Raw genomic sequence first — 16,407 nt, 5'->3', positions numbered from 1 at the left:
GATGTTTCAATTCCAAGAGTCAGTGTACCAAATCAGCAACCTCAAGGTGCGCAAAAGAGGCAGACATATACAAAAATAAAAAAGATCTATATCCTGAATTGGAAAAAGGTCTCATCCAGAAGAAGAATATTCTCTTCACCTCTAAACTGTAATAAATAAATCATGCACAAAGAAAACAGTCTCTAGGCAACATCTTTTCCCATGGTCAACTCACAAGACATAACTTCGTTATGAAGTTTCTTCTTTGTGCTCAAATTACATCTTTTCGAGAAATCTGTTGTCAACTTCAGCAATAACAGGTTGAGAAATAATTTTAAAACTAACTTAGACTTGTTTAAATGCAAATAAGTATGTCCTAAACTGCAGAACTGTTTACTACAATTTTTTTAAATTATTGTAATGGAACAAGTAAATACCACACAATTCAGCATTTTTTAATGCATTAAAAGAGGCTATTTAAAAATCTTTCAATTATATTGCTTGAGATTATAACTTCTATAAACATGGCAAAATATCAGGCACTTTGTCAAGTACATACATGATTTTTAGTTTTTACAGTGCCTGAATACTATTTTTTACAGTCTCTAGGATGTTTCTATTGTACGAAAAGGATTTTATTTACTTCTGCCCTCAGTTATACAGAAGACGAAGAGAGATCACACTATTTAGACTGTTTTGTTCCAAACTGAGAAATCACCTCGGCAGAGCTAAAGAAAACAAAAAGCATTTTGTTTCTTCCAATCTCTAAAGTTTTGTAGGAATACATGAGGCTTGCCATCTAGAATGTGAACTAAATATAACTGCATGACTGGGCCACTGAACTGACTGTGACTGCGTGGCTAGATGTATAGAGAAGACGTCTAAGATGCTTAGTCTGCTTATTGCTGGTAGGCTCCCAGAACATATCAGATTTATTCAATTACTGAACTGACTTCATATTTGTTTCCAGTTGTACTTGAAAATACAGAGTAATCTGTGAAGATGCTTGCCTCCTAAATGTCAAAAATACTTATGTAGATCACGCGAACATGTGACATTGACGTCAGCTGACAATGTTGCCTATGTTTAAAATCCTAACCTCTCATCAATGGAATGGGAGTCTTCTCATGGAGCTAGAAGGCACTTAGTCATCTGAATGGTCCCAACGGAGAGCAACTCCTAATTAAGTAGTATTTAAGGTGAGGGCCATGATCCATCTCTTCTTCCAGGGTTTTAGCTGAGGAGACGACTTAGTGGATACTTACTGATTTTGAAAAATGTATTTTCCTTAGATTTGTATTAAAATAATACATTATTAAACTGCATATGTGCTAATATTCACAACTGAGTTGGAAAAACCACAGACTGGTTTAATTTCAAGATGAAGAATGGAAAACATGCAAGTCACAGGTGTCATGCCACACTACCTTAAAGAACCAACAGAAAGAAGACATGGTGGAAATCAACCTAGGGATGTTATTCTGTTGCCGGCTGGAACCCAGACATGCAGTTGAATCTAAAAGCAACCTGCCAGTGCAAGCCTGCAACAGCCCCTCCTGCCTCAGTTTCACCTACAAGTCACGATTTCTAATTATGCCAGTAGCTTCCTCTCAGCAGTCTTGTTGTTAGTCACACACTAACCCAGGTACAGGAGCTGCACTTCAACTGCTTATATACTACATACATTACAGGAATTACATATTATTTACCTCTAATATATACTTTTGGAGCACTCAGATGATCTCTTACATTAAAAACCAAAAAAGACGGGTAGTTTTCAAAACAAACAATGGCAAAAAAAATCAAACTACACACCACTCGATTGTTTATACACCCTTGATGCAAACAATGGAGGAAAAACACAAAAAATGTGATGGCAGGAAGGCAGGAGAGCTGTGCGAGAGAAAAATCTGATGCACACAAAATATTCTTTAACACGAAAAGAAATTCCCAGATGCGACCACATCAAAGGACAGGTATGATATTACACAGGATATGGGGAAGTAGATGATTTATATCAACTTTTTCCATCCGCATCTCTTAGACCCTTTCTAGAAAGAATTCCAAAGACGTGTAATAAAACTGGATTCTAGACTTCACGCTCAGATCTACTTTAAGCAGTGAATATCAGTTTAGTCTTCAGACAGGCAAAATTCTTTGCAAGTGAATATAGGTAAACTATGTGAATAAACACTGCAATATCAAAGGCAATGATTTTTTCCTCAGATTAAAATGAAATAGGAAATGACATGACATTACTTTTGTCTCCACTTCTTCTTTCACGTTGTTCTGCATTTTCCCCTCTTTCTTCATCACCTTCTGAATCCTCTATATCTTGAATAAGTATTCTTTTGCCTTTGCTTTGAGTCTCAGGCTTTGAACCTTTCAGTTTCTTTTCTACCTCCAGCAGATTTTTCTGCAATAAAGAAAAAACAGCAATAACAATAGTCTTTTTTATAGGTATATACATTTTAACTTATATGCAGAAAATACATTCTGTTAAATAATCCATGTAAGACCCTGAAGAACTATCAAGACAAATGTTACCTATATAAAACCAGAGAAAATAAATGTGACTTTTCCAAGAGTCAGTATCAAAACCAAGATAAACACTCAATTTCTGTCTCTTAGAAGTCATCACACACATAAATAAATAATTTTCTTGAATAAACTACTTAAGTCAAAAAAAAAAGTAAAAAAAAAAAGTAGATTGTACTGCTGTGATATCTGTCTATTCAGCAGAGGCATGTGAAAAACACGTAACAAAAAAGTCTAAAAGCAGTTTATCAAAATGTATGTTATGGAGGATTTGGTATCTGATGGAGGAGTGCAACTGATCAAACTAGAAACAAGGTACAACAATTGGGAGCGCAGCAGCATGATGTCCTTCTAATCGACAAAGAGCAGTTTAGTATCAGAATGGCCTAGTACTGAAGATTCTCAGGACACGCAGAGTATAAATGCAATAGGTTCTAACCCACAAAACACCCTAAGAAGATACCAATGAAAGGACACGAACCAATCCTCTCCTGAATAGCTGAAGTAATAGTAGTACAAGGCCACACTCTGACCTTGAGTTTCCAAAGCAAGCATCTGGCTTTCTTACAGCCAAAATTGGCTAAGAAGGGTCCAGATTCATCAGAAGGTCGGAAAGGTTTTCATTCTAGCCTGGAGATGAGAAATGAGGATTTATAACATCATGCTGAAGAGAGGACTGAACCCAGGTTCTCTCCTTTTGGGTTAACTTTAATACTGCAACAATAAAAACTTGGCATCTCTTTTGAATCAAAGAATAAAAACTATACTCAATTTATGCTGCAACTGCATACAACCCTTTTCTAGTCATATTCAACTAATTTATCTTTACCTTGGCTATAGGATTTTCTGGCTCAACACATAATACTTTGTTCAGATCCTCTATAGCTGTGTGGTAATTCTGCAGCTGACTGTGTACAGTGGCACGGCGCATCAGAGCTACAAAGGAATAGTGTATTTATTTATATTATTTATGTATTTAAAGCATAAAGTAGATAAAATTCACTATTTTTCTAGACACATTAAGCGTAAAACAGGTTCTAAAATTCTGCATTTACTTCATAATGACTCTGTATTAGTAGTAACTGTTCTCTTGATCATTTTTAATGATGCAATTTAATGACACCTTTTGAGATAGGGATCATGAATTGTGAAGAATCTTTTGAAATTTTTCCAAATTTTTCCCTCCTTCCACGAAAATATCATTAACTACATTAAAGCTTTTGCCTTCAGAAAGGATTAAATTGGCAACTTTCACTGTTTTCATGTTGCTTTTAGGGCAATTAATATCTCAATGTAGGTATTATGGAAACAATGCAGGGCACGAAGGTAAGAGGGCTTATAGTCATCATATGAAAAACAAGATTTAGCCCCGTGCTATGGCCTAAGAATATTCCTTATTGATAAACAGGATGTACTGCATAAAACTTCACTGACCCCTAAAATATTGAAATTACTTTGAGGAGCTACTCTATTTCCTTATTTGTACTTGGACCTGATCTAAAGCTCAGTTAAGTCAACTAACAGCATGAATGGATATGTACCATTTTATTTGCTAGAAATAAAATAATACATAGAAGGGCAAATTTATATTCTACTTTACCTTTTACATTGCCAGGTTCCATATCTAGTACCTTCTCACAATCCTGCAAAGCACTCTCCCAGTCCTGAAGTTTTATTTCTGCTTGAGCTTTGTTATTATATGCAGCTGCAGTGGGTATTACTGATATACTCCTGAAAAAAGGGAATATTGACCATAGTAGCCTCCTAGTTAGAAAACCTGAATGTAGAAACACTTCACTATTGGAACGTAACAATATTAATACTGATATTCTAACCACAATAGTGGTTAGAAGCCACAGTAGTGGTTAGAAACTCCCTCCTGTGAGATCAGAGGCAATCACCCACTAGTGAGATTTACCATCTTCAGAGTTCTGTTGCTTGTCAAGGATTAGATGGAAGACATTGCAGAGCAGATGCCACGGCTCATCTATCACTTAAACTATTACCTCTCGCTGCCATCCATGTAGACTAGAATGAAACTGCCAAATGAAACCTCAAGAGGTTTCAAGAGTATCAAGAGTAACCACAGAGCTCTGAAGTTTAAGAATGCAAAAGCTGACAACAGCCTTGGCTGCACCAACTACGTGACCGTAGAATTTAAGATTTTGGAAGAAATGGCAAAGGGTGTTGAGAGAGCTGGTTGATCTTCAAGGACAGTTGCCTCAAATCACAAAAATTATTCTTTCCAACGTGCAGGAACTCAAGCAAGCACAGAAGGGAGGAACAGAGAACTCTTGACAGATTGCGGTGGTGAAGAGCTACGCAGAAGGAATACAGAGACACTGGCCAGAGAGTGCAAGTGATGGAATTAAGAAAGCAAAAGACTAGGGTCAGACCATTATCAATTCATTCCAAAATGTTTTATTTAAATATTTATAAATGCACAAAAATAAGAATTTTCAGAGAGTGTTAGAAAAGTGCCTCAGTTAGAACAGCATACGGTGTCAATATGATACATTTCAGCAGGTGGACAGTGCCCCATGGGGGTTGAATATGGACAGACCGTCCATTAGGAAGGATTCTGCCCATCCTTCTTAATGAATACCTTATTAATGCCCCAAACCCAGAGATTTTTACTTATTTTTATATTATGGTATGCTAATTAACACCCCAAGATTCCCGTATGCTCTCAGTTTCAAAGTGACAACTTTAACATGTCTAGAATTTGTGGCTTTTTTTAAGTCCTTATCACTTCAAAGCATGGAGTTAAACACAAAGTTGAGTTTCCTTTAATGTTAGTTTAATCTATATGTTTCCATTAAGGTTAGTTTAATAAAGCTGCACAGTGATTTTTCTTTCTGCTAAGAGGAGGTTATTAAATCAATTTTACTTATCAACAATTGAGACAATCCTACCAATATGATTAATTAGAATTAATTTGTAACGAATTTAGTTTCTTAACATATTGATTATCCTTTCATTTTTGTAAACTTGCCCTTGAATCTCAATGGTTTTTAAAAGTCTGAAGAAGTTTGTGATACCTGCAAATTGCACCCCATCACTATTTATCCACTTCTCTTCCTGATAAAATAATCTAATTGTCACTAGTTGCTTCAGTAAGAAGTTGCTTTAATTACTTTTATGCCTAAAATAATATTTACAAGTAACAGTCATTAACATAAAAGAACACAACAGTATTTACTCACCGAGTGTAATATGTCACTGCTTCCATGTAATCACCACTGGCAAAGGCTTCATTGCCCTTTTCTTTTTCACAAGTAGCAATAAAAACCTTCTCTTCCTTTGTCATACCTAGAAAAAAATATTTATACGTAACAACTAACCACTTGCACAGATGCAATCAAAACACTTCCAGCTAAAATACTTTGCATGTCATTATGTATTATTTTCTAAAATACGTCTTACTAAAAGGCAAAATTGTATTTTATTTTCTATAATAAAGAACTAAATTCTTCTGATAGGCATAAAATTCAGAATGCAAGATGAAAGTGGTTGGTTGACCTTTACCATTGGTTTATAATAGATGTTTGCTTTACTTCTTCACCTAACACTCTCAGCCTAAACACAACATAAATATTTTAACTGATTATTAACACCAAGACTAGATTTTTTTCAAATATGGCTTCAAACTAAGTTAAATTCCTAATAATTTTTAGCATCATTAAGGTTTAAAAATAAAGACACTTTTAGCTCTATAATATGCTGCTTCAATTTGTAGTCACACTCTACTACACAGCATTACATTTAACGACAAAGTGTATGTTTCTAAGACATTACCAGTTGTGTTTATTTTCTTTTCGATTATAGGTAGACTTGGCCTGCTAAAGACTCTTGCCTTTGATTTATTTTCTTCATAACCTTCATCAATTTTAGAACACTCCTTTTCCACATCGAACCTTAAATTAATAAAGATAACAAATTCAATAATGTTGCCTAGCAAGATTCCTCTACTAACAGAAAGGCATATTATATTTCCATTATAAACCAAAGGAAATGAGAGATAAAGGCTCTTTAGTCCATGACTAGTTAGGAAAAACATGTTTAGTTTCATCTCCTTTCCTTGCATTGTTTTTTTTTGCGTGCTTCTCCTGCTTACTCATGTGCCTGCCTTCTTCCCCCTCGCTTCTGGTTAAAATCAAACAAATCAAGCAAATTATCATAGAATGGTTAAGGTTGGAAGGCACCTTGAAGATCACCTAGTTCCAATCCCCCTGCTGGGGGCAGGGTCACCTCTCTCCCACTAGACCAGGTCGTTCAAAGCCCCATCCCACCTGGCCTGGAACACTTCCAGGGATGGGGCGGCCACAGCTTCCCTGGGCAACCTCTTCCAGTGCTTCACCACTCTCATGGTGAAGAATTTCTTCCTTATATCTAAACCCCTCTTGCAGTTTCAGGCCATCGCCCCTTGCCCTGTCACTACAGGCCCTTGTAAAAAGCCCTTCTCCAGCTTTCCTGTCGGCCCCTTTCATGTACTGGAAGGCCGCTATTAGGTCACCCCAGAGCCTTCTCTTCTCCAAGCTGAACAACCCCAGCTCCCTCAGCCTGTCCTCATAGCAGAGGTGCTCCAGCCTCTGATCATCTTCGTGGCCTCCTCTGGGCCCGCTCCAGCAGTTCCATGTCCTTTTGGTACTGTGGGCTCCAGAACTGGATGCAGTACTCCAGGTGGGGCCTCACCAGAGCAGAGGAGAGGGGGAGGATCACGTCCCTCACCCTGCCCGTCACACTGCTTTCGGTGCAGCCCAAGACACAGTTCGCTTTTTGGGCTGCAAGTGCACACTGCCGGCTCACATTGAGCCTCTTCTCAACCAACACACCCCAAGTCCTTCTCCTCAGGGATGCTCCCTCACCTCCTCACCATCTCCCCCTAAAAGATACGTAAAATTTAAGAAATGGTATCATCAGGCTCAATCCCAGCCCTAACAGAGATTTTTAGTAACTTTTGCCAAAATACCTAAGAAACAGCTTCAAAGCAATTAATACAGTAAACATGAAAGAGATTTCAAAATAGTCTCAGACACTTTCAAGGCTACTCTGAAGCAGGTTTTGAAAACAATGTTTAGGAATTTATATAAAATAAATATTGCTGCCATAGTCCTATAAAACAAATACAGTAAAAACCAAGTCCTACACTATCTAGAAACACTACACTCACTACTTTTCTGTGTAGGACGTAATGAAAAATAGTGTTTGCTTTCCACAATAATATTGACAATATAAGTAATTTCTATCTGAAATACAAACTATCTGAAAAATTATCCAACTCAAAACCTTTTCAGGTAAGACTAATTGTTCTCCATTTTGATTCTGACCTTTTGCTAGCTTACTTTCACCTTTTTATTACAAGTTAACCACATTTCAAAGTAAGTGAAGCATTTTGTTCAGAAATTGCCTACACAACTATACGAAGGTTTTAAAGCTATCCTCAAAATGTTCTGAAAACACAATATGCTTCAAACTGGAAAATTTCTTTCACACAAGTTCCATTTCAGTATACTCATATAATCCAAATAAACACGTTATATGGGAAAATTCACAAACTGTAGTGTTAATCAGCATGCTAAAGCAATTAAAAGACTGAGTACTAAAACTGTAAACGAAATCCCCAAAAGATTACTTTAAAGGATACAGTGGAAAGAGGGATGAAAGAATAAATTGTTGCAGAAGTTATTTTGATAACCTATTTTGTTTGTCCACATTTGAGCAGGAAGGCCCCAATTTCTGAAACATACATGCATGAAAATAACTGATACGCACAACTCTTCGTGAGAACAACATCTTATGCAGTGAGGGTTTTTGTAGGGGCCTGGGGGTAGAGTGAAACATTGAGAATTTCAGCACCCAGATTCCACAGTCTCTAGATTTAGTTCCCCATCTACCACATTGGAAACTTGTGCCTCCTCACTTTGATTCTACAGCATCATATTCCAGACTTTAGGAGCTAGAGAGAAGCCATTACTGTGCAAAACACCTAAGTGTGTGCATTTGCCCCTCCGTGTTCACAACTTGGGAGCATCAATCTTGTCATGTAACTTGGGAAGGTTACACCACTACAGGATGCACAGAGTGTGTTTGTATCTGAGCTCCACCCACTCTAGAAACAGTTGCTGGCTAAACCTCTGATTATATGTAATTGCATCAGAGCAAACAGATGCACCTGCCTCAAGCTCATTCTTTGAGGTCAGTGAGGCTCAGTGCAGGAATATGGATTCAACAGTTTAGTTTTTAAAGTTGTGGCTTTGGATACACAGAAGATCAGTGTTGCAAGCCCATGTTAAATAACCCTAGATGTGCTTTCAAAAACCTGATAGATTAAGGTAATTTTAATTCCTTGATTTTATGTACCACGATAGATTTTGTATCTTAGATGTTGAAAGGAAAAACGAAATCTGTAAAAAAATCACTTTAGATTTTCTGCTGACTTGCTACATTTCATGCAGCTTGTACAATAGTAGAGATCAATTTGATCTCAGCTGTTAGCACCACAATGCGCCATCTGCATTTTAACAGAACATTTATTATGAAAAAATGAAATTTCACTAAAGTGTTATACTTCCCTGAAATGTTAACCTTAATACTATGTTTCTGTAATACTTCTAAAAACAACCACTGCATTCCATTATTAAAAAAATAAATAAGATTTAATAAAAACTTAAATATAAAGGATTTAACATACTTGTCCCATTCGCTGTAATCCCGTGGTATGCTTTTCTTGTTTCTTTGTTTGTTTTGTAACTTTTTGTTCTGAAAGAGAGTAAGACATTTTTTTTGCCAGTAAGACAAGTTTTTGAAGTGGAAATTCACAGCCTTTTTTTGGTTTTGTTTCTGCAATATATACTCCTAGTAAGTAACTATTCATGACTAATCGCAGCACAGTCTTGAAAACTTATTCTGTCTTGCTTTAAAAAAAATCTTGATGTATTTCACATATTGTAATCTGAGGAGCTTTTCAGTCTCACACTTCCTCTTCACTGCCCTGTTAAATGTCACAGAGGCACTAAATAAACTTTCATATAGGAGACTGCTCTTCCTTATTAACATCTCATGCTGCCATCTTCCAAATCATCCTTTCAACACAGCAAGGGAGAACTCAGTCTTGGGAAAACCCAGTCTTGTGATTAGGTGTTTTGACACTGAGATTGAATCAGTAACCTCGTTTTCGCCTTGCCATTCCCAAGAAAACGCAATGCAGATTTTGCTAGTCCCTGGAACACACTCAACAAACTTAGAAATCTTTGATTTCAAAATATGTCTCGATTTCTTTTGACTATTTCATACTCCACTCACCTTAATTCCCAAGATGATTTACACTCATTCTAGCTTTTAGACAAGCTCCATCATTACCTAAAATTTATCCTTAGGGCCTTCCTGCAACAGTCAGCCCAAATAACAGATTCAACTGACTTTTATAACAACCCATCCCCTACACTAACGAAACCAATTTCCATAGCTGGCACCTTTGGCATCTGTTCTACCTCTGTCATGAGACTACATTTCTGATATGTCCCCTCCCTGCTTGTTGACTTCAACAACACTTAATAGCAAGGTGTGGTTCCACAGAAGTATTCCACAGTGGAGCAGCCAGTTCCAAATTCTGACATCTACTCTGTCCTGGACGTTCAGGCCTCCTTGTACCTTGCAGTCCATCACGCACTGAGTTAGACCAATGTCATTGTTCATAGAGTTGCAGATTTACAGTGATCTGGGTTCAAACAAACAATCTGAGAGAGATTATTTCAATCTCTAAGTATCTGTACCAGTTCAACTGAGCATGTGATAAACTGGACCAAAGAAACAAGCAGCAACCTCATAAACTAGCTTTACCAGTGATGACACTTTAACAAGGAAATACTTCTGCAGTGGATGTAAACAACTCAATTTACATAATGCAAATGTGACCCTTCCTGTAAACACTTCTGACTATAATGTTACGTTACACAAACTTTCATAGTTTGTAACTTCAGAGTTACTCTTAATGTCCTCAGTCTTTCAAGCTAGGCAAAATGACAAATACATTTAGCCATCAGCACGTTTGGAGAAGGCAATTCCTAAGTAGGGCTCCCTGAAACATGAGTTATCAGTATGTATGCAACTTGGTGTACATTACAAACTTGCTAACTTAATAAATACCAGATTTTTTTTTTCAAACTAGAGGTCCTTAATTTAAACGAGCACAAAAGTAATGTAACGTTCAGAGAAAATCTCATAAGGTATTTACATGAATGCAACCTCAATTTAGGGAGAGAACTACAGCATGTCCTTTTAAAGAATAAGGCAAGAGTGTTGACTCAAAAAAGCATAATTTTAAAAATTCTAGGTTTCATATTCTTGGGGTCATTGCAACCAAGTTGCAGCTCCAGCAGAGTAAAGAATTTCCTGATGAGTAACATTTTAGAGCATGTCCTCCAAGAAGCTTTCATAAAATACGTATGTTTGCATGCTGTGGAACTAAAATCTGTTCTTGTCATTTTTCTTGCCAGAACTCACAATGTATGAATCCCACAGGGTTTGAAGCCCAGTAAACAATTTCTGGACCAAAGATCAAAGCATGAACTGGCTTCAGTTCAGGTAACACAGTATTTGGCCTTGGTTCTCTTCTGAGCCCTGTATGATGGCCTGAGACATTACTAGCCTGTGTCAGCTAACCAGTATTCTTTTCTAGTTCAGAGTATCCAAAATAATACAAAGGCTATATCATCACAGTGGATTTTATAACATAAAACTTGGAATGTGTGGCATGCCCTGGACTGTAGCATGAGGATGTATCTGAGGACAGAAATCTTTCTGCCAACTGCGTTTGTCAAAGGAACCTAAGTTTGCTGAAATCCCATCAATACAGTCTTTTGGCAGTGCTTTAGTTCCATCTTGGAAAAAGTGAGGCAGCAAAAATAATAATTAAGCAATGTGGACAGTTAAGAACAGAAAAACTCAGGCTATCTCTCCAGTCCTCTTTTGTTCTGCGGTATAGATGTAATCTCACAGTCCTGGCAGTGTGAAAGAAAAAAAAAGGGTATAAGACATATAAGACAGAAACTTCCATACTGTGTTAAAGAGGTAAATACTGCATAAGTTTCACTCTTTTTCTATTCATTTTTAGAAAATCTTCCCCACTTCACACCAAAAAAAAGAAAAAGAAAACACCATATAGTGTTATAAGCTATCTGTAGTGAATCAAAACTGTACCTACAATTAGTAACAGCAAGAAAATCTGGTTACAGACACAACAGGATGCTTCCATTTACAAGACTTATACCCACTGGTGCAATCCACTCTCTTAGACTCAATAAGGATTTCCAGCATTGGCTTCACTGAAGATACTCAATTTTTTTATGCATCAGATCAACAGTCTGCCAACTTTATACTTGATACCACATTACAAAATTAAGTGATTGCAGTGTAAAAAATAATCACACTCACTCCTAACTGATTAGCAAAACATGTTTGAAAAGTACAAGATTACACATCATTTTATCAACAAGGAAACAAATAAAAACTGACTAAGGATATTAATAGATATTTTTATCTTTAGTCAGTTTTTATAGATATTTTTAATTACAGATATAAATTTACTGTACGCTACAGAAACAGCTTCTTTTAATTCAGTACTGATCTACTAGAGCTATAACTGCACTGCTACATAATAAGATTGAATTCAAAAACTCAGTTTCAGGCCTCCCTTCTCTCTTCTAGGACAGGATACAATTACTTCAGAGGCCATCTACTTGGACAAAAGGAATGGAAATCACAGACCACAGATAAGGCATAAAGCTGTATTTAGATTTCCTGGTAATAATGCTAACAGCTATACCTTGTACAGAGAACTAAAGTAATAAAAACTTGACCTGAAGACTGTTGCTTGGTTTAAAGCAGGAGAAAAAAAAAATCTGGATAAATATTTTGTCTTTGAAGTGAGAACATATCCTCTTTAGTCAAACTGTATATCCTAGATTTCAAGCCACTTTCCACCATTTTATGCTTATGTTCTAATTTGGATTCACTGAGTTCATACGGCATTTCACTGTAGGGGATTTCCTTGCAGAACAAGGGCACAGTATACCCCTTGAAAGTTTGGACAATCCAGCTTGGACCTTAAACAATGCTCTGTTCATAGAGTCACCTTGAAGCTTAAAGAGGTAACAAAGTTGTATCTGCCAGAACTTTGCAAAATGTACATCAGGATGTTCTACCTGGAGCAAGGGCATCTAACAGCCACAAGGACTGATAACGATAATCAAAGACTAAGCTTATTGTAGCTTGTGCTTGACGCGCGAACATAAAGCATATTGGACTAACAGTGTATATATTGGGCTATTCAGAGCAGTAAAGATGGAACGGCACGTAACCGCATCGGTGTGATTGTCGTTACTGGGGGGCTCTCCAAAAAGGGACCCTCTTAATCTCACTTACCGTTTTCTGCTCTAGGAAACATACAGGACATAAATCAAGAGTAAAGCTACTGTGGCACTCTTCAGCTCAGCAAAACAGGACAGCCATGAGGAACATACAGAGGGCAGATTAATGAAAAAAAAAATGCCACAAAACAAAACAAGCACTTACAAAACAGTACGGTGGAATTCCTAGAAATACCAAGAAAATAGTGGGAATCAGACTGAAGATATCCATAATAACATATGACAATTCAGAAAAATCCCATCCTACACTTGCTTTTCTGCCAATCCCTCCAACAGCATTACATTTAGTATTAATAAGAAAAGCTGGTCACAGACAAAACATATTTAACACAAATAAATAAATGTAAAAACAAAGGAGGAAACTAATACCTAGCAACTGATGTAACTGTTTATTTTGTAGTTCTGAAGATTTTTTTAAGTATGTTTTCTGGCTAAATTAGGAAGTCTGCTTTACAGCCAAAGCTGGAATACTAATTCAAGGTATAAAATATGGATAATCAAGGGCTACATATACACCAGTGCGACCCAATACAGAAGTGGCTACAGAGTGAAATAGCTGGTGCAGAGGGTCCAACATCCACGCCATAGATGTTTCAGGCTATTTATTTTGGACTAGCTCCTGTCTGGTCTCATGGAACAAAAGCCTACTAGCAGCTGGGGAAAATCTCCTGGCATAACTTAATCTAAAAGGAACCTAGTTCACATGATTAAACACCACTTTGAAATGTGAATCAAAGAATGTAAAAAAGAGATTTGCTCCAGAAGTGAATTCTTGATCTGAATTAAAACATTATTACAAGACACATGCTAGTACTAAGGAGGCACTCTTGTCTAAGCACTGGTCCCTTGGAAAGGAACTTAAAAGGTTTTTATTTTCTGGTTAAAAAAAGAAATCTAGTAAAAAAGGTCCAATGACTAGAAATCTGTACATCTAAAATTTCCCAATTTTAGAAAAACATATAATTAATATACAGTAGAAAACTGGAGATACCTGATCCGCAGGAAGACAGCTGCTGGCACAACGAATGGGAGGCAAGTTCTCTTGTCTTTCATGCAGTGCGTCTGTTCTCAGGGACTGTGGTTTCTTATCATCTTCATTCATTTCTGTCACCCAGCTCTGAAAATAAATAAGTGATGTATGTGTACCTTAAAGCTGTAGAGCAGATATACTTCATAGTCTACAATGACTCTAACAACTATCCTTATAATGCACTGCTCTTAATGGGGAAAAGCAATTAAGATAAGAAGCAACTGTGTGTTTTTTTGAACAAGAAGTACTCTACAAAAAAATCTGTAGAATTAAAATCAACATTGAAGATTCAGTGCAATTAATTAAAGAAAATAATAACTCCCAACAAAACCTTTTGATAATTTCCTTATTTAATCAAATAAATACATTATACTTGAGCACAATAAGAGAAAGCTATTGTATTACTGATCATTATAAATTAGAGTTATACTGTACCATCAGTTCACTATTAATTGCTTCCCATTCTTCAACTGTGAAATCAGAAGCTGTGGCTGCAGGCTTATCTTTTCTCAGAGCTCTGCTCCGGGGATCTAAATGTTGAATACGCTTTTCACAAAACAATGTAAGTTCAGGATAACATCCCTCTTCACCAGACCTTTAAAATGCAAAGAAGTAAAAGTTACAAAAAAGAACTAAACCACATTGCATCCTCCATATTGCTCTCCATGTGTGGCCTCTGTGTCGTCACCATGGTAACTGCAGACTGTTTTCCTGTTAAAACCCAATTCTGCTGTCACCTAACAGAATCAGAAAATTCCAGTGAGTTAACGTTCAATCACTTTCCAGTGGACACACCTACACCATTCAAAATTATCATCACAGTGCTCATACAAAAATACTCATGTCATTTTCAGAAAATGTTAAATAGGCATGGCACCTGAAATTACCTCAGTCAGGCAAGATGGCTACAGCAAAACAAAATCCAGCATCAGCATTTGAGAGAAGCCTGGCATTGAGTTACTCAAATCTTTTTGATAGTTAAAACAGGACTTGGATTTCTAGTGTTATCATTTGGATGCTTTTAATGTAACACTTGTAACTATTTATCTTGATTTTCAAATTACAAAGTTGCAAAGAGGTTCAAGACAAATAGAGTATTTAGGCAGGACGTCCTTGCAATCTGACAGAACAGGGATATAATTAGTAATGAAAGTAAGAAAATACAACGTTTACCTTAATACCCTGAGAATCTTTTCCAGGTGTTTAACATCTGTGCATTTTTCAATGAACTTGTAGTCCAGATGACCAATTGGTATTTGATATGTTTTAGTGGTTCCTTGGTCCAGCAAAAATGGTACTGACTCATCACCCATAACTAAATATTAAAAGGAAAAATATGTAGTGATTCTGTAGGCACTTACAGGCACTTTGAAGCAATGCTAATTTGAGGAACGACCCTGATCAGTACTACTCCATTATGCAAGTAGACCTACTGCCAATAAAGAAAAATTGCACCTGATCACACAAACTGTTCTTGACAGAGGTTTGCCGAGAGAAGTATGGTTACATACAAGATGTGTTTTGGAAAAAGATTACGTGCAACTCTACTGCTTTTGCAAGGCAAGAGTGCTTAAAGAAAAATGACCAATGTTTGCCTATCACATTCTTTATTTTTCTCTAAACACAACATGGTATTGCCTATTTTAAGCAAGTGTGGTGGGGACGATGGAGAAGATGGTGCAGGACTCTCTGTTTTCAGAAGCAGGATGTTAACCACCTCAGTGTATCTAATGGAATGATAAACCTTGCTTTCTCCATAGACAAAATAAATCCAATTGTTAGTCTTTCCTCACTTAACTTCATTTTCTAGAGCTCTGATTACATTACTGTGCTAATCTGAATTTTTTCCAGTAAGCCTTTAACTAATGAAGTGAGGTGTTCAAACTGGACACTTTCTGTCTCCCTGTACCTCTGATCTGCTTATCTGCATCTTTTTCTACTTTGATTCCAAGCTCTATGAAGCAGTAATTCTTCTCCCCCTCCATGTTATATAGTGCTTAGAATAACTGTATTCTAATACCTGGCATAATTACACGTATTAATCTGTAGTCGCAAATGAAAAAAAAAAGTTTACAATACCACTTAAATAATAACTGATTCTTATTAGGTATTGCATAAAGAGAGGATCCTGTCCCAAGAATTTAGTTTCAATATAGGAAAAGAAACGTGTGGAGAGACAGATGAGTGCAGGAAAGAATGAGCAGTAAAAAGCAAGAGAGGTGCTCATAACAAAACGGCAACGTTTTCCCTACTTTCAGTATTTCCATAAATTTTAGGGGGTTCCCTGGCGCGCCCGGTGCAGCTGGGAGACAAAGCGGTAACACGGGGCCTCAGCCGAGCCCGCTCCTCTCCTCCGGGCGGCTCCCCAAAACCGCAGCGCCCCTGACAACATGATTTCTACTCTCCGGGAATCAGGCGTTTACTTTAAAA

At 36.9% G+C, this 16,407-nt stretch overlaps 1 protein-coding gene across 1 annotated transcript in view; it reads right to left on the bottom strand.

The window, feature by feature from the left end:
* The window catches only part of SPAG1 (sperm associated antigen 1), a 38,372-nt gene extending 22,410 nt beyond the window's left edge, over positions 1–15,962 (bottom strand). Inside the window, exons 1-10 of the mRNA XM_009867837.1 lie at positions 15,887–15,962; positions 15,151–15,292; positions 14,413–14,572; positions 13,939–14,064; positions 9,212–9,279; positions 6,316–6,434; positions 5,724–5,829; positions 4,118–4,248; positions 3,347–3,453; positions 2,239–2,395 (exon numbers count right to left, since the gene is read on the bottom strand). Of these exons, the coding sequence (XP_009866139.1) occupies positions 2,239–2,395; positions 3,347–3,453; positions 4,118–4,248; positions 5,724–5,829; positions 6,316–6,434; positions 9,212–9,279; positions 13,939–14,064; positions 14,413–14,572; positions 15,151–15,292; positions 15,887–15,962 (1,192 nt within the window). The remainder of the gene's footprint in view (positions 1–2,238; positions 2,396–3,346; positions 3,454–4,117; positions 4,249–5,723; positions 5,830–6,315; positions 6,435–9,211; positions 9,280–13,938; positions 14,065–14,412; positions 14,573–15,150; positions 15,293–15,886) is intronic.
* Between the last annotated feature and the right edge of the window lie 445 nt (positions 15,963–16,407).

The sequence above is a fragment of the Apaloderma vittatum genome, unplaced genomic scaffold (assembly GCF_000703405.1).
Source record: "Apaloderma vittatum isolate BGI_N311 unplaced genomic scaffold, ASM70340v1 scaffold7134, whole genome shotgun sequence".
Taxonomy (NCBI): Eukaryota; Metazoa; Chordata; class Aves; order Trogoniformes; family Trogonidae; genus Apaloderma; species Apaloderma vittatum.
This window is presented reverse-complemented; position numbering and strand designations above follow the sequence as displayed.